Source organism: Eumetopias jubatus, unplaced genomic scaffold (assembly GCF_037043125.1).
Source record: "Eumetopias jubatus isolate StellerSeaLion01/CBP00866 unplaced genomic scaffold, mEumJub1_p1.0 scaffold_1, whole genome shotgun sequence".
NCBI classification, from domain to species: domain Eukaryota; kingdom Metazoa; phylum Chordata; class Mammalia; order Carnivora; family Otariidae; genus Eumetopias; species Eumetopias jubatus.
The window spans coordinates 91,434,889-91,454,859 of NW_028274807.1; the positions used below are offsets into that span (position 1 = coordinate 91,434,889).

A 19,971-nucleotide genomic window follows, 5' to 3' on the forward strand; every position below is an offset into this window, starting at 1 on the left:
ATTTGGTTTGCTAATATCTTGTTGAGGATATTTACATCTCTAATTAGCAGGGATATTAGAAATATGCCATAATTAATGACAATTATACATTATGATAGGGTTATGGGTAAGTTATTCTCTATCTTTAGATTTTTGTGTGTGTGATTCTAAAAACAATATAAAAATCTTAAAAATTACTTATTGGATGGATGACATATACTCTTATTTGTAGATATTTGATAACAAAAATAATGCCACATTTTTCAAGTTTATCGTTCCTCTCTAGATCTTCAGGAATCACTCAAAATTATGTTTCAGAAATATAGTGGGCAAACACTCATCATACAATATCCTATTAACAATATTAGTCTTGCTAATGATGATCTTAATTTAAAAAAGAATACATGGTTGCATTTTTAAGAACAGGACCTCCAAAATAATATTTAATGTTAGTTATTTCTTCTGTTATTGGGCTTTATGTTATTTTTATCTGTGTTTTTAAACAAACCTTGAAATTTCTTTATGACACAATTTCTGAAAATAGTTTTGGTATTTATTTCTTAATAGACATTTGAGATATTTAGAAAAAATATTTTATAACTCCTAAGTATTATTATCTTCTTTTCAGAAAATTATCAAAATAAATATGTAAATTAAAATTTGAGCCTGTGATTCTAATTTACTCCTGAAACTTTTTATATTGAAACTTTTTATACTGAAATATTGTACTGAAACTTTTTATATTGAAATTCTTTATACTGAAATTTTAATATTCAGCTTCTCATCAAAACGACAGCTATACCCATAAGACTCTTCACTGTATTTTCCCTTAAATAATATGCTTTTAATTTGTCCATCCATGCTTCCTTCATTCAAAAATATTTTAGTCTTCCTTTGGAAATAAAAAATTAACACCTAATATTAATTTTTCCCAGTTCAAATTCTCCTCACTGATATATTATCAGGTAGTTTAAAAGTTTTTATTCCATTATGTTCCTGACTTATTTCACCGAAGGCTTACATGTATAGTTTTAGGCAAAAATAAGTTGAACAAAGTCACCCTTCCTACATTCAAATTCACACATTCTTTATCTTCTAGAGAATTAACTTCTGTACAAATGTCTGCATGGAAATTTAAAAATTCAGTAAAATATCTGGAATTTTTAAACAATACTGATACTAGTGTTTTGTCTATATTTGCCTCTAATTCTACCTTTAATTTCAGCATACTTGATAACAATTTGCTGTATTGCAAAGCTTATTTCAAAGACATCTAAAGATTGATCATTTTTATTCTTTTCCTGGCCTTCAATCTTATAGAGGTAGAGAATACTGCAGTTGTTAGAAGACCAGGCATTTATTCTTCACTTTCTCTCAGTGTTTGTGGAAAAAGCCTTTAATATTATTAAATCTGAAGGTCTGCTTCCTCTTGCCATGTAAGATCTGAATGTCCTCATGGGGGTTATTCCCTGACTTTCTGAATGGCCCACAAAATGTTTGCCTGAGGAAGAAGGCTTATCTGCTCCATCACAAACAGAGAAGAACATGACAGGAAGGGACAAAGTATACACACAATGTGTGTCTTGTTTGCATCTTTTTTATTTGTGTAGGATTTTATATGAGTTCAGGAGGTTTGGGTATTTTGAGACTTGAAAAAATTGTTGATTTCATTTCGAAGATTAAGTTAATCAAGAAGGTCTAGAATTTTAATGACGATATGCTAACAAATAAAACACACAATTTTACTCATTTTTTTTCTACTGATTTGGGTTTTATAAGGAGTTATACCATTCACAAATCTTTTTTTCTGAAAAATTGTCCATTTAGGTATTTCTGGGTCCTATACGATCAGATTGCTAAAAGAGGGGAGATGCTGATGCTGTCCCAAGCTGCTATGATCAAACTACAGTGCTTTTTTTTTTTTTGCAGATTTTATTTTATTTATTTGAGAGCCAGAGAGCAGGAGCTGGGGGGAGAAACAGAGGAAGAGAGAGGGAGAAGCAGGCTCCCTACTGAGCAGGAAACCAGATGCGGACTGGATCCCAGGACCCTGGGATCATGACCTGAGCTGAAGGCAGATGCTTAACGTACTGAGCCACCCAGGTGCCCCACTACAGTGTTTTCTTAAATTGTATTTCAAGATCTTTTTACAACCACCTTGACATTTGTGAAGGTCAGACTGAGGTATAGTTACTAAATCATTGTTAAATGTTTTGTCTCTTTTATTACCAATTAATCAGGTAATCTTTATAAAACATCCAAACTTAACATTGACCGAGGTCATCCACAAATAGTTTTTCCTTTTTTTTCCCAGAGTAACTGAGAAAAGAGTTTTATAATATATACTCTGAGGATCCTTTTAAGAACATGAATAAAATTTGACTATTTTCTAAAAGATAATTTGAAAGACTCTTATGTTTGATTATGTATATATAGTTATTACCGGAAAAGGGATAATAGGGACATCTGGGTGGCTCAATCAGCTAAGCATCTGCCTTCAGCTCAGGTCATGATCCCAGGGTCCTGGGATCGAGTCCCGCATTGGGCTCCTTGCTCAGCGGGGAGCTTGTTTCTCCCTCTCCCTCTGCCTGCCGCTCCCCCTGCTTGTGCTCTCTCTCTCTCTCTTACAAATAAATATATAAAATCTTTAAAAAAAAGAAGAAGAAGAAAAGGGATAATAGCTTATATGTGTAAAGAGCTCTTAAATTAATAAGAAATTAGCATGTCAATGGAAATAGGCAAGGAATAAAAAACAGGAATTTACACAGAGCTAAACCTAGCCAAAATTCATTTTAAAAAGATCTATCTAATGCAAATTAAAATGTAAAGGCAGTGATTTTTGTCTGGCAATTAGTATTAGGTTCAATAAATATTTATTGACCAAATAAATGAAGCAACATTTTTCACCTATCAAATTGGGAAAGACTTTTAAATGATATAAATTCTCACAATTGACAGGATATCCAAGCAAAAAATAATAGTATCATGTAACTACCAATTCAAACTATGATATTGAACATCTAGATTCTAGATTTTATTTTAGCTTACAGCTTTTGTATAAAATTAAGAAGAGAAATACATTTTAGAACAGAATATAGTCATTCTCAAATTAATTTCACTTTAAAAAATAATTGACAACAATGTTAATGTAAATAGCAAGCTAATCTCAATTTAATCTATAAAAGAAAAATTAGTTTAAACTATATCATTTAAACAGTGTTTAGATTACAAGAAATTTTACATTAAGGTATATATAAATAGGTATTAATTCCAAATATTACTATCCCCAGTGAGAAAATTTTCTCCAGTATATAGTCAGATGGAGATAGAAAGTGCAAAAATGTAGATATTCTGAATAAGGTCACTAAACAGAAAGCGGGGTTTCATCTTCCCCATCAGCCTTAATTCCAAGAACGGTAGAAAACTTCAGGGAAAATAAAATGCCGATCTACCCTTGTCATATTATTGACACTTCTTAATGTTTGGGGTTCTCCTAAAAAATTAATTACCTTCTTCATCTACAGTTTATCTATGGTGCCCAGAAACCATTGACTTCCTGGAATTTTTATTAAGAATTCCACATTCTTGCCATGTTTTTCAGATACTGTGGCCTCTGCCAATAAATTCTAATAAATTTTCACTTCTATTCTTTCAATAACATCTTAGAGAATGTGATTCAGACTCAAATTAATCACCGATCATGTTAATGGTTCCTAGGAGTTTACTTCTGATACCCCTTATTATATTAAATCAAGCTTGATAGTGTGCTAGATCATTGCTCAGCTGGGTTTTCATAAAAGCACTGGTATTTAATATGATTTATACCTGGTTTTCTGTTAATATCTTTGCTTATTGTATGCTAGACATTCTTAGCAAATGGCACCCCCTTAAAATATATCATGCTTTTAAAATATTTTACAGGAAGCATTTTACAGTAAAATGTGTTACTTATTTTATATGATAGTCACATAATAGTGAACAGGAACAACTTATTTAATTTATAATCAAAATATTAATGTTTACATTGTAGTTTGGAAAAAGTATGCATACATGTACATGTTTTGCTTATATAAAAGATCAATTACCTGCCAAGATTATTAGGAAATTTAAAGTATTATTTTTTTAAGCTTTGCAGCAAAGGGGCAGCTCTGGGAAAACCATTTGAAGCATCTGCTGAAGATATAGCAAGTGTGGCAAGTTTCATCGAGACAAAGCTTGTTACATGCTATCTACGCATGAGGAAACCCGACCTTGCCCTGAATCATGCACACAGGTAAAATGAAGTATTAATAACTGCAAGTAAATACTGTTCATACAAGCAGAGGGCACTATGTGAGCTTGTATAATCAACTTCCATTTCATTTAAATTTAAAGGCAAAACAAAAAAAAATATTTCTTTACTACTTGATTTATGTTAAGCTAGACAATCACTGGGAGCACAAAGGGCTTCTCAAAACCTAATGGAAAGAACAGACACATAAACAATTACTCATAATGCAGGGTAAGATAAAAAGGCAGATAACTGGAGTAGCAAATTATTACAGTAAGAGAGGAGAGAGTGAATAAGGTAAGTAAGGGATGAGAAGATTTTCAAAACTGCACACGATCGGGGCGCCTGGGTGGCTCAGTTGGTTAAGCGACTGCCTTCGGCTCAGGTCATGATCCCGGAGTCCCGCATCGGGCTCCCTGCTCGGCAGGGAGTCTGCTCCTCCCTCTGACCCTCTTCCCTCTCGTGCTCTCTATCTCTCATTCTCTCTCTCTCAAATAAATAAATAAAATCTTAAAAAAAAAAAACTGCACACGATCTGGAGAATGGCAGAAGGAAATTTGGACTGTAAAACACAGGCAGAGACTTGATGTTCATGGCTTATTTGGTGATAGGATAGCTGAGTCACGGGATGCTATGCAAGGGTAGGTGTGACAGCTGTCCAAAGGTGCAAAACACTTACCATTGTCCGTAAGGATTTCTTTTTCATATTTCTATCCTTCTTCAGAAGTCTGTATCATTATGTTATCTTGCGGCTTCCTAGAATCCCCAAGCTTACCTAGACCTCTTTTTCTCTCTTTTTTGGGGGGGCAGGGGGGCTTTGTTTTTGTTTTGTTTATTACTTACTTTTTAAATTATTTTTATGTTATGTTAATCACCATACATTACATCATTAGTTTTTAATGTAGTGTCACAGACCTCTTTTTCTTCTATAAACATATACCTCTCATATGTCCTGTTTCCTAAAGGCCTTGCTCTTACCGTGGGTAATATTCAGTTTAATCTACAGCAAAGATAAAGTGATTATGTTATACCTTTCAAATAACTTTTTCCTTAGAATTATGATGCCTCCTCCCCTCCCTGCCTAACTTTGAACAATTTACCTAGAACTTTCTGTCTTGTTTATTCTCTGATCTCAGACATCCTGTACTTCCTTTGGATACAAATAACAAAACTAATATAAACATGAAAACATAATGCCTGCCTTGTTAATAACCACTAGGAAACATAGCTATCAGTTATACTAAAACCCACCTCATGAGCGGGAGATCTGCCAACATGGTAAACATTTACAGCTTCACATCCATGAGGATATAAAAGATCTACCCAAGATTCTCCACATTCATAAGGAAACCTTGAGTTTGTAGGCTAAAGCTTGCCATCAGGGACCTGCAGACAACAAAATCACTTTGAAATTCATAAGATAACCTTCTTGAAAGAAATTTTTCTGCTTAAGTAAACTACAGAACCTAAAGGCAGAGTCTCTTTGACACCAAAAAAAAAAAAAAAAAAAAAATCAAACCTATACTTTCTGGAAACATTTTATGCAGCCATAGTTTCCAAACCCAGTATTAAGACATACAGTCTGTCAAATAATTTTTGTCCATTTCCACTTAAAAGGACCAATATTAGAAATATAACATATATTTCAGTATATCAAAATACTGGAATTTCTGGGCTACTTGGGCGACTTGTGATCACAAGAGGAAAAATATTTTAAATTTGAACTGACCCAGAAAATGTATAGGCATATGTAAATAATAATAAATTGAGATGCACTGAAAGTAATTATTTATCACCTTCTCCATGATTTTCACCACACATAAAAAGGATCACCAACATGGCCTACATTTTAAGGAAAAGATCTCCTGGGATATCAGAATGGTTTGATGGACTTTTAAATCATTTTTAATAATAAAAGAATTCCAAATTGTATGGTCATGTCAAAATTCAATTCAGTGTTATAAAAATAATTATGAACATAAGTAAAAAATTCCACTGCAATCCAAATATAAGAAACAATAAAATGCTACTGGTCCTAAGAATGCCAAGATAAACTTCAATAGGTTCATGATTTAGATTTAGCAACTCTTGTTTTAAAACTAAGAGCGCTCTTTCAATACTTGAAAATTGCTGAGAGGAGGATATATAATGGTGAATAGCAAAATGATCTTACATATTACACTTGGATTAACTTTCATCTTTTTTTCCTATTGTAAAATAACTTTTGCTTCTGTTTCTAAGTTGAACATTAAGTAAGAAATGAAAATCAATAGAGGTTAAACAGTCAATTCATACAATTAATAATGCACCAAGTGAGATAAATCATTTTCTTGGGCTTGTCATATTGCAGAAGTCAGTGCATAGGATTCTAATATTAAAGTGTTTTTAGAGATCTCAGATTTTAAAACACAGTCTGATATATAATCAATAAGTATGTTTCTCAAAATTAATTAATTAATCAGAATTCTCAATCTATAAATAGCTTACAACCATTAGGTATACAATGAATGCAGAATTTTGCTTTTGTATTATTACCACTTTGTGTTGATGGTTGCTACTAATCATGAATCAAAATTAAAATATTCCTTTTTTGCATTTATATGCATTTGCTAAGCATTCTTTCTTTAATTTTATGTAAATGTGAAGTCTGCTGCATATCTTTAGGAGATTTGTTAGCCCAAAAATTAGCTTAAAAATCATCTATAGTTTTGCTTCTGATAAAAATAAGTGCATATTGTTATGTCATATACAAGACTACAAGAGCCATAACTTTATGGTTTGAAGTTCAACAAAGATACATTTTGAAATTAATCAGGTGTGTATTGTTATTTAAAATATAATAATAAGTGATATAAAGGCTCTAGAAACAACTATTAACAATTGTTTTCCTAATAACATGTTCAAAGTGGCAGATATGCATATCATGGTTTGTTTTTGGTTTTTTTTTTTTGCTTTTACTTCAACCAAAAGCTATGCCTAGATTCACCAGTCAAACACATCCTTGCTTACCTCATCAGACTAGTGCCATTGTTTATTAGGAAATGTTTTGAATATTCCTGAGATAGATTTCTAATTACTGCTATCTTATCAAGAATAGAAATCCTGCTATCTCTTTTTCTATCTTATAATTATATTTTGATGTATATAATTGTAAAGATTTTAATGGTGCATATCACTTTTTTGCATGTTCCTCATCTGTAGCTTCTTGTTTGTTTTTGTTGCAGAATTTTGATGCCACAAGGTAGAAGGCAAAATGAAATCTAAAATATCAGATATATAGAAAACATCCTATTTTCAAAATTGTTTTAGAATGGTGGCATCTACATTCATTCATTCCTTCATTCATTCCACAAATATTTATTGAATGCCTACCAAAACCCTGTGCTATGCAGTGGGGAAGCAGTTGTAAACAGGAAATGTATTATACACATTACGAGAAATGTCAAATTGTAAAAAACAAATAAATATTAATAAATACATGAGAAAAAAGAATGTGATAAATGCTATGAAGGAAATAAACATAATTTCATGTTGCAGAGGCAGTATAGTATATTAAATCAGAGCAGAGTCTGGAATCTGACTGTCTAGGATTAAATTCTGACTCCCCACTCATTAGTTAGCCTGAGTTTAACTCTCTATAATATTGGGTTATAATTATAGTACCTACTTCAGAAATATTATTTCACAAAGTTTTGTGAAAATTAAATCTAAATCCATGAATTTTTCATTCTACCTATGACAGAGTTACTGGTATTAGACCTGTCTTTCTACTGTAAACAAATAAAACTGGACAAAATATATGAGGCAACTATTTTCAGGTATTGGATAAAGGTCACAGCAGAACCATGATCCCTGAAAGAAGGGAAATACATATGGTGAGCCCCACAATTTTCTCAGTTTTTTGCTGGGGTTATTTTCCTGCCCTACTTCAGGGAGATGGATATCAAGTTAAATTGCAGTCTCACTGAGCTGAGGAGGCAGAAATTAGAACACTAAGCTGAAAAATAAGCTGTAATTTATAGGGTAAATGGCCAAAGAAGAGGTGGCTGTATGAGGAGATGGGGGCAGAAATCTGCATGAGGATATACTATAGGTTCTTGTCCAATGTGAGGAGTGAGACTCTATGTAGCAGAGATTGCCTGCTACAGGACTAAGTGCTAAGTGGAAATATAAGAGGACCTACAGTGATGGAACGGGTTGGAGTGACAGTCTGAAAAGACCTCACTGAGTACCTCAGGCATTCAGTTGAGACCCCAGAAAGGCCATGCTTCAGGAGTAAGGACCATGACCTCTAGAAAGGGCCACTCCTTAGGATTAAACCAAAAGAGATCTGCCCTAACAAAGACTAAAGCCAAGCATGACAAGAACAAGAGTATACACTATTTGTTTGATAGGAAAAACAAACAAACAAAAAAAATCAACAAGTTCACAGGGATGATGTCATAATCCTGATTCCTTACAAAGTTTCAACCAAAATGTCTGGCATAAAATTAAAAATTAATACACCTGCAGAGAAATAGGTAAATAAGACTCATACTTAAGAAAGTAAACAAGCCATAGAAACAGACACCAAGGTGACTCATATGTTGGAATTGGTAGAGAAAGATTTTCAAGAAGCTATGAAAAATAGGTCCAAGGCCCTTGAAATAAAGATAGTAATAATAACTGAAGAGATGAGAATCTCAACAGAAAAACAGAAACTAAGAAAAGAACCAAATAGAGATTTTAGTATAGATTAATAAAATATCTGAAATTTTGAAATGTACTGGTTGACCTTAACATTAGTATGGAGACTGTTAAAGATTGAAGATGAATTTATAGAAATTACCCAATGTGAGAATGGAAAGAAGAGAGATTTCAAAAAATTAACCAACTGCAGTGACCTGTCGTCAGGGACAGTAGCAGGAAATCTAACATACATGTAATTGAAGTCTCAAAGGGAAAGGAAAGAGAGAATAGGACATTAAAATAATTACTGAAAATTTTCCAAATTTGATTAAAAAAAAGGGATATCCAGTTAGCCCCAACTAGGATAAAAACAAAAAGAACTACATCTAGGAACATCATAATCAAACTCTTGAAAACCCAACAGGAAGGGAAATATTAAAAGCAGCCAAAGGAAAACAATACATTACATACAGGGAACAATGATATAAATAACAGGTGACTTTTAATCAGAAATAATGGAGGCTGGGGTGCCTGAGGAGCTCAGTTGGTTAAGCATCTGCCTTGAGCTCAGGTCATAATCCCAGGGTCCTGGGATCAAGCCCCCCCATTGGGCTCCCTGCTCCACAGGGAACCTACTTCTCCTTCGCCCTCTACCCCTCCCCCTGCTTGTGCTCTCTATCTCTCTGTCTCTCTCTCTCAAATAAATAAACAAAATCTTTAAAAAAAAGAAATAATGGAGGCCAAAATACAATGGGATAACTTTAACTGATGAAAGATAAATTATAAATAATAAGTTTACATATTTTGATGTGAAATATTTGACTACAATACCACAAGGTCTGTGGGAGGGAGCACAAATGGAATTTTACTACTAATATTTTTACATGAGATAGTACAATATTAACTGTAACTAGTCTGTGTTAAATTGAGAATGCATATTATAATCCCAGAGTAAACCTTAAAAGATAGAAAAAGTACAATAGTGAAGTTAAAATTATATACTAAAGATTTACTTAACTAAAAATAAGTCAGAAAGGTGAAAGAGAGGAACAAATAATGAATGGAACACTGGAAGATAATAGCAAGATGGTAGAGTTGAACTAAACTCTATTAATAATGACATTAAATGTACATTGACTAAACATTCCAATTAAAAGGCAAATATTGCCAATCTGGATTAAATCACAACATTCAACTATATGCTATTTACAAAAAGATATAGATCGAGATTAAAAGGAAGAAAAATGATGTACTATACAATAAACATAAAAACTTATTTTTATGTCAGGCTCAGGTATGTTAATATCAGACAAGGCAGAACATAAAGAGTATTACCAGAGATAAAAATAAAACTCAATAAAATTCTGAAAATGTGAAATCTGACAGGGTTTGTTCCCTAACCACAATGGAATATGGTTAATGGAATTATATCAGAAATGATTAATAATAAGATATCTAGAAAATCTCTCCAAATACTTGGAAATTAAACATTTAAATGACACATGGGTCAAAATATAAGAAAATAAAATAACTGATGCAAAGAGAAGTTATTTGGATCTCTGCTTTATCACTTACTAGCTTTGACTTCCACAAGAAATTTAACTTCTCGGGCACCTGGGTGGCTCAGTTGGTTAAGCGACTGCCTTCGGCTCAGGTCATGATCCTGGAGTCCCAGCATCGAGTCCCACATCGGGCTCCCTGCTCAGCGGGGAGTCTGCTTCTCCCTCTGACCCTCCCCCCTCTCATGCTCTCTCTCTATCTCATTCTATCTCTCAAATAAATAAAATCTTAAAAAAAAAGAAATTTAACTTCTCTTTGCATCAGTTTTCTCATCTTTAAATCTAAGTAAACTGCTTAAAGTCCTTCCTGAATCTAAAATATGTCAAATTTGTATTTTATTTCAGTTCCACCACCAATAACAAATGCAGATTATTTTTGATGGTATTTATTAATACCAATAAACTCTATATATGCATCTATGAGACTTATTTTTAAGATACCTTTTGAACCCATCAGAAACTCAATAAAGTAGATAATTTGAAAGCTTCTATGAAAATACAACTCTTAAGTTGTCATATCAACTTTGAGGATAATTAAAATGCTCAGTGGTGATATAAGCTTAAAGCATTACAGACATTTGGAGACAGAGAAAGATGGTAGTGGAGTGGGAGGACCCCAGGCTTGTCTCCTTATATGAACACAGCTAGATAACTATCACATCATCCTAAATACCCCAGAAATTGACCTGAAGACTGACAGAACAAACTCTGCAACTAAAGGGAGAAAAGAAGCCACATCGAAGAAGGTAGGAAGTGCGGAGACATGGTTTAAAGGAGAAACAAATCATGGGTGCTGTGGAGGGGAGGGAGCCATGATCACAGAGAAGGGCAAGAGAGAGAGGAGCACACAGGGGAACACACTAGGAGAATGTTTCCCCAAAGCCATTGGCTTGAAAAATGAGAGGGACTGAATTTCATAAGCTCTAACAACCAGTGGGGCTTAAAGCCCCACATCGGGCTCCCTGCTCGGCAGCGAGTCTGCTTCTCCCTCTAACCCTCCCCTCTCTCATGCTCTCTCTATCTCATTCTCTCTCTCAAATAAATAAATAAATAAAATCTTTAAAGAAAAAAAGAAATAATAACAGAAAACTTTCCTAATCTGGGGAAGGAAACAGATATCCAGGTCCAGGAGGCAAAAGAACTCCCACCAGAATCAACAGAAGCAGGCCAACACCAATTGCAATTAAGCTTGCAAAGTATAATGATAAAAGAAATATCTTAAGGGCGCCTGGGTGGCTCAGGTGGTTAAGCAACTGCCTTCGGCTCAGGTCATGATCCTGGAGTCCGGGATCGAGTCCCGCATCGGGCTCCCTGCTCGGCAAGGAGCCTGCTACTCCCTCCAACCCTCCCCCATCTCATGTACTCTCTCTCTTTTTCTCTCTCTCATTCTCACTCTCTCAAAATAAATAAATAAATCTAAAAAAAAAAAAAGAAATATCTTAAAAGCAGCAAGACAAAAGAAGTCCTTAACTTACAAGGGAAAACCCATAAGGCTAGCTGGATATTTCTCAACAAAAACTCGGCAAGCCAGAAGAGAGTGGCATGATATATTCAAAGTGATGAATGGGAAAAATCTACAGCCAAGAATATTCTATCCAGCAAAGCTATCATTCAGAATAGGAGAGACTAAGAGTTTCCTAGACAAGCAAAAACTAAAGGAGTTCGTGACCACTAAACCAGCCCTGCAAGAAATAATAAAGGGGACTGAGTGCACGGGAGAGACCAAAAGTGACAAAAACAAGAAAGGATCAGAGAAACCTCCAGAAACAATGACAAAACAAGTAATAAGACGGCTCTAAATACATATCTATCAATAATTACTTTGAATGTAAATAAGCTAAACACTCTGATCAAAAGAGATAGGTGTCAGAATGGATAAAACCATCCATTTATAATTGCACCAAAAACAATAAGATATCTAGGAATAAACCTAACCAAAGAGGTGAAAGACCTGTACTCTGAAAATTATAAAACAATGATGAAAGAAATTGAAGATTACACAAAGAAATTGAAAGGCATTCCATGCTTGTGGATTGAAAGAACAAATATTGTTAAAATGTCTATACTACCCAAAACAATCTACACATTTAAGACAATCCTTATCAAAATATGAACAGCATAATCTAGAACTAGAACTTCGCAGAACTAGATCAAACAATCCTAAAATTTGTATGAAACCACAAAAGACCCCAAATAGCCAAAGCAACCTTGGGGGGGGTAGGGAAACAAAGCTTGAGGCATCAAAATTTCGGACTTCAGGTTATATTACAAAGCTATAGCGATCAAAACAGTATGGTACTTGCACAAAAAGAGATACATAGAACAATGGAACAGAATGGAAAATGCAGAAATAAGCCCACAACTATCTGGTCAATTAATCTTCAACAAAGCAGGAAAGAATATCCAGTGGAAAGCAGACTGTCTCTTCAACAAATGGTGTTGGGAAAACTGGACAGCAACATGTAAAAGAATGAAACTGCACCACTTCTTACACCATATGCAAAAATAAATTCAGAATGGATTAAAGACGTAAATGTGAGACCTGGAACCATAGAAATCCTAGAGGAGAACATGGGCAGTAACCTCTTTGAAATTGGCCATAGCAACTTCTTTCTAGGTATATCTCCTGATGCAAAGGAGAAAGAGCAAAAATAAACTATTGGGACTTTATCAAGATAAAAAAAACTTATCCACAGCAAAGGAAACAATCAACAAAACTAAAAGGCAACTTGTGGAATGGGAGAAGATATTTGCAAATAACATATCCAATAAAGGGTTAGTATATATTTTGGATATATATATATAAAGGACTTATAAAACTCAACACCCAAAAAATGAATAATCCAATTTAAAAATGGGCAGAAGACATAAATGGACATTTTTCCAAAGAAGACATCCAGATGGCCAACAGACACATGGAAAGATGCTCAACATCACTCACCATCAGGGAAATGCAAATCAAAATTACAATGTGATATCACCTCACACCTGTCAGAATGGCTAAAAGCAACATAAGAAACAACAGGTGTTGGTGAGGATGTGGAGGAAAGGGAACCTTCTTGCACTGATGGTGGGAATGCAAGCTGGTAAAACCACCATGAAAAACGGAATGGAGTTTCCTCAAAAAATTAAAAATAGAACTACCCTATGATCCAGCAATCACACTACTAGGTATTTACACAAAGAATACAAAAATACTAATTCAAAGAGATACATGCACCCCATGTTTACAGAAGCATTATCTGCAAGAGCCAAATTATGGAAACAGCCCAAGTGTCCATCTATTGATGAATGGATAAAGAAGTGGTATACATATATATACCTGTATACACATATACCATCTACATATACATATGTATATATATATCATAATATCAGCCATAAAAGAATGAAAAAGGGATACATGCACCCCAATGTTTATAGCAGCATTATCTACAATAGCCAAATTATGAAAACAGCCCAAGGTCCATCAACTGATAAAAGGATAAAAAAGAGTATATATATATATATATATATATGTGTATATATATATATATATGTATGTATACACACACACATAAAATATGTATATATTATATATATGGACACTTAGGCTGTTTTCATAATTATATATATAATTTAATATATGTATATATATATATGAACAAATTTCACATATATATATATAGACACACACACCAAGATTGTATATACAATAGATTATTCCTCACCCATAAAAATGAATGAAATCTTGCCATTTTCAACAATGTGGACGAGCTAAAGAGTATAACTGTAAAAGAAAAAGTCAGTCAGAGAAGACAAATACCACATGATTTCACTCATTTGTGGAATTTAAGAAACAAGACAAACAAAGGGGGGAAAAAGAGCGAGAGAGGCAAACCATCAGTTTATTCTCAAAGGGGTTCTCAGGGTTATCAGAGGGGAGCTGAATGGAAGGATGGGTTAAATAGGTGATGGGGATTAGATGGGTTAAATAGGTGATGGGGATTACAGAGTGCATTTTTTGTGATGAGCACCATGTATTATATGGAAGTGTTGAATAACTTGAAACTGATATCACATTGTATGGTAACTGGAATTTAAATAAAAACTTTAAAAAAAAGCATTACAGATATTCAAGAATTTTATTTTTTTTTAAGATTTTATTTATTTATTCATGAGAGACAGAATGAGAGAGAGAGGCAGAGGGAGAAGCAGGCTCCCCACGGAGCAGGGAGCCCGACACGGGATTCTATCCCAGAACCTTGGGATCACGACCTGAGCTGAAGGCAGACACTCAACCGACTGAGCCACCCAGGCACCCAAGAATTTTAAAATGAACTTACTCATAGTAGAAGAAACAGAAATTTTGCAAATTTCTTACAGATTTCATGAAATGAGATATTTTAAATATAGCACTTTCTTCTTTACCATAATTGAACATTCAAAATTTGGCCAAGAGTGACATCAGCAAGATAGCAGAACTGAAGTTTCCCAGTTTGTATCCCCTTTCAACAACAATAATTTATCAGCCATCCACAGAGAGAAGTGCCTTTGCAGGAGCTTTGGGATCTAGGTAGGAGATTGTGTACCCTGGTGGGGCAAAAGACCAGGAACTGTCTTGATAAGGCAGGCCCACACCAAGGAGGATGACTCACCTTATAGTGATTCCAGGTACAGACTTGGAAACAGCTCTGATCCCTTGATCCTGCCACTAGCACACCAAGGGACTTAGGAGAAGTCATGCCTGCCTGTGCCTCAGGTAACGGGCCCAGCGAAGTGACTTGAACCCAGCTTCAGTCCCTCTTCATCACAGTCCCTACAAGTCCATCCAAGAATCTGGTGGGAGACATGACAAGTCATGCCTCCAGAGCCAAAACAATAGACCTCAGTCCAGGCTATGAACTCTGAAGGAACCCTGGGACTTATTTCCAGCTCCTGCCACCAAAAGTCTGGAGCCAGCCTGCCTGCACAAAGACCCACCTAGTGACCCAGCAGGAGCCCTCCCAGGGACCTGGGAGGAGCAAGATCTATCCACATACCTGGTAACAGGCACTGTCTGAAGACCCATTTGCAGACCCTGAAGTAGACCCTTGTCCCAGCCTCAGCTGTACTAAGCAAGGTCCTAGAGGCAGGAACCAGATGTAATCCACCCCCACCTAGGTCCCTCGAACAGGCCCACCAACTGCAGATCCCAGTATGGATGCAGCAACAGCCAAGTGACCTGGCTCCAACTTATGTCAGCTCCAATTCCAGAGGTAGTCCCATCAGCCTGGAAAACCTATAGGAGCCAACATTGGAGCATGTAAATATTGAAAGCAAATATTAACAGAACTGAAGGAAGGAATAGACAGATATACAATAATAATAGGGGACTTTGATACCCCTCTCTCAATAAATGGATAAATCATCCAGGCAGAAAATCAATAAGGAAAAACAGACTTGAATAACACTACAGACAAATGGACCTAACAAATATATGCAGGGGCCCTCTGGCTATACCCCAGCTAAGGCAGAGCAGCAGTAGCTAAATAAAAAAAATATATGTATATATACAGAATATTCCATCCAAAAGTACCAGAATGCACATCCTTTCCAAGTCCACATGGAACATTTTCCAGGATCATAAATAGAGCCACAAAGTAAGTCTTAACAAATTTGAAAAGATTGAAACCATGCCAAATATCTTTTCTGACCACAATGGTATAAAACTAGAAATAATAAAAGGAGGAATATTAGGAAATTTACAAATACATGCAAATTAAACAACATACTCCTGAAAATCCAATGGGTCAAAGAAAAAGTCAGGTATCTTGAGACAAACAAAGATGAGAACACAACATACCAAAACTTATGGGATCCAACAAAAGCAGTTCTAAGAGGGAAGATTATAGAGATAAACGCCTACATTAAGAAAAAAAGGAAGATGTTAAATAAACAACTTAACTTTATACCTCAAGGAATTTGAAAAAGAAAAACAAACTAAACCTAGAGTTAGTAGAAAAAAGGAAAGAATAAAGATTAGAACAAAAATAAATGAATTGTAGACTAGAAAAACAATAGAAAAAATCAACAAAATTAGGAGTTGGTGTTTTGAAAAGATAAACAATATTAGCAAACTTTAGATAGACTAAGAAAAGAAGAGAGGACTCAAATAAAATTATAAATGAAAGAGAAGACACTACAGCTTATACCACAGAAATACAAAGGATTATAAAAGAATACCATGAACAATTGTACACCAAAAATTCAATAACCCAGAAGACTTGAACAAATTCATAAAAAATGTACAATCTGCCAAGACAGAATTATTAAGAAGTAGAAAATCTGAACAGACCTATAAGTGTGGAAATTGAAGCAACAATCAAAAGCCTCTTATCAAAAAAAAGGCCAGGACCAGATGGCTTCACTGGTGAATTACACCAAACTTTAAAAGAATTAACTCTATCCAGTCCTCAAACTCTTCCAAGAAATAGAAGAGAATAAAATACTTCCAAACTAATTTTACAAGGCCAACATTATTCTGATACCAAAGCCAAATAAGAACACTACAAGAAGTAACACTACAAGAAGTGAAAATTACATTCCAATATCCTTGATGAACATTGACAAAAAAATCCTCAGCAAAATACTAATAAACTTAATTCTACAGCATATTAAAAAGATCGTGCATGGTGATTAAGTGGGATATATTCCTGAGATGCAAGGATGTTTCAACATATGCAAACGAAAAAACGTAATACATCACCTTAACAAAATAAGATAAAAATCATATGATTATCTGAATAGATGCAGAAAAAGCATTGGCAAAATTCAAAAGCCTGATGATAAAAAAAAAAAAATACCTCTCAACAAATTAGGTAAAGAAGAAATGTGACCTCAATATAATCAAGGCCATATATGACAAGCCCACAGCTAACATCATATTCAATGGTGAAAAGCTGAAAGCTTTTCCTCTAAGACCAGGAACAAGACCGCGATGCTCACTCTCACCACTCATATTCAACATAATACTGGAAGCCCTAGCCAGAGCAATTAGGCAAGAAAGATAAATTAAAGGCATTCAAATGGGAAAGGAAGAAGTTAAATTGTCTCTATTTGCAGATGGTGTGATCTTATGTAGAGAAACCCTAGAGATTCCATCAAGAAACTATTAGAACTAATAAATAAATTAGGTAAAGTTGTAGAAAACAAAATCAACATACAAGAATCATTTGCATCTTTATATGCTAACAATAAATTATCTGAAAAATACATTAAGAAAACAGTCCTATTTATAATAGCATCAAATATAATAAAATATTACTTAGGCATAAATTTAATCAAGAAGATGAATGACCTGTACACTAAAAAGTGTAAGATATTAATGAAAGATAAAAGATACAAATAAATGAAAAAATATCTTGCATTCATGGATTAGAAGAATTAATATTGTTAAAATATTCATACTACCCAAAGCAATCTGTAGTTTTAGTGCAATCACTATGAAAACTCCAATGGCATTTTTCACAGAAGTAGGAAAAGAAATCCTAAAATTCATATGGAATCACAGAAAACCCTAACTAGCCAGAGAAATCTTGAGAAAGAACAAAGCTGGAGGCATTGCATTTCCTGATTTCAAATTATATTACAAAGTTAACAAAGAAATGATATTGGCATATAAACAGACACATAGATCAATAGAACAGAGCAGACAGACAGCCCAGAAATGAACCCACACATATATGAAAAGTGAATCTCTGACAAGGATGCCAAGAATATACAACGGGGAGAGGACAGTCTCGTCAATAAATGATGCTGAGAAAACTGGATATCCACATGCAAAAGAATGAAATTAGACCCTTATACCATTTACGAAAACCAACTCAAAATGGATTAAAGACTTAAAAATAAGGTCTGAAAGCATAAAAGTCCTAGAAGAAAATGTAGGGGAAAAGCTCCTTGACGTTGGTCTTGGCATTGATTTTTTGGATATGACACCGAAAGCATAAGCAACAAAAGCAAAAGTAAACAAGCGGAACTATGTCAAATTAAAAAGCTCCACACCAGGGGCACTTGGGTGGCTTAGCCAGCTAAGTGTCTGCCTTCTGCTCGGATCATGATCTCCGGGTCCTGGGATCTAGCTCCCCGAGCCACGAGCACCCGTCTCCTCCCATCCCTGTTGCCCCACCCCCCACCCCACCCCCGCCCCACCCCCCACCCCACCCCCGCCCCACCCCGCCCCACCCCGCCCCGCCCCGCATCAGGCTCCCTGCTCAGTGGGGAGCCTGCTTCTCCCTCTCCCTCTGCCCCTCCCCTCTGCTTGTGCACTCGCTCTCTCATGCTCTCTCAAATAAATAAAATCTTAAACAAAAAACCTAAACACCTCTACTTAACACAGAAATAATACACATACACCAGAAAGCTCCACCCAGCAAAGGAAACAATGAACAAAAAGAAAAGGCAACCTATGGAATGGTAGAAAATATTTTCAAACTATATGTTTGATAAGGGGTTAATATCCAAAATATATAAGGGACTCTGACAAGTCAAAAGCAAAAATATAAAAAAAAAAAAAACAGATTAAAATATTGGCAAAAGACCCAGATAGTTGTTTTTCCAAAAAAGACATACAAATGGCCAAGAGAATAGGTCTCAACATTACTAATCATCAGGGAAATGTATATCAAAACAATGAAATATCACCTCATACCTATTAGGATGGCTACTAACAAAAAGACAAGAGATAACAATCGTTGCCAAGGATATGGACAAAAGGGAACCCCTGTGCGCTGTTGATGGGAATGTAAACTGGTATAGCCATTTTAGAAAACAGTATAGAGAGCCCTCAAAAATTAAAAATAGAACTACCATATGATCCAGCAATCCCACTACTGATTATATATCCAAAGAAATAAAGTCAGTGTCTTGAAAGGATATCTGCATTTCCATGTTCATTGCAACATTTTTCATGATTTTCAAGATATGGAAACAATCTGAATGTCTGTTGATGGATGAATGGATAAAGAAAATGTAATGTGTATACACACACACATGCCCAGTGGAATATAATTCAGCCATAAAATGCAGGAAATCTTGCTATTTGTGACAACATGAATGAACCTGGAGAATATTATGCTAAGTGAGATAAGCCACACACAGAAAGAAAAATACTGTATGATCTCACTTATATGTGAAATCTAAAAAAGTCTAACTTCATATAACCAGAGAGTAGAATGGTGATTGCCAGGGCCTGGGAGGTAGGGGAAATGAGGAGATGTTGGTCAAAGAGTACAAACTTTCAGTTACAAGATGAATAAGTTCTGGGAATCTAACATAAAGCATGATGACTATAGTTAATAACACTGTATTGTATACTTGGATTTTGCTATGAGAATAACTCATAAGTGTTTTCACTACCACCACCCCAAAAAAGTAACCATGTGAGGTAATAATGCATTAGTAATTTCACAATGTGTGCATTATCAAACCATCACATTTTGCACCTTAAATATATACAATTTTTGTCAAATAATC

At 34.8% G+C, this 19,971-nt stretch overlaps 1 protein-coding gene across 1 annotated transcript in view; it reads left to right on the forward strand.

Moving 5' to 3' along the window:
* Positions 1-19,971, forward strand: part of SPATA16 (spermatogenesis associated 16) — a 197,219-nt gene that overhangs the window by 45,675 nt on the left and 131,573 nt on the right. The window contains exon 2 of the mRNA XM_088019245.1: positions 4,107-4,252. Coding sequence (XP_087875371.1) covers positions 4,107-4,252 — 146 coding nt within the window. The remainder of the gene's footprint in view (positions 1-4,106; positions 4,253-19,971) is intronic.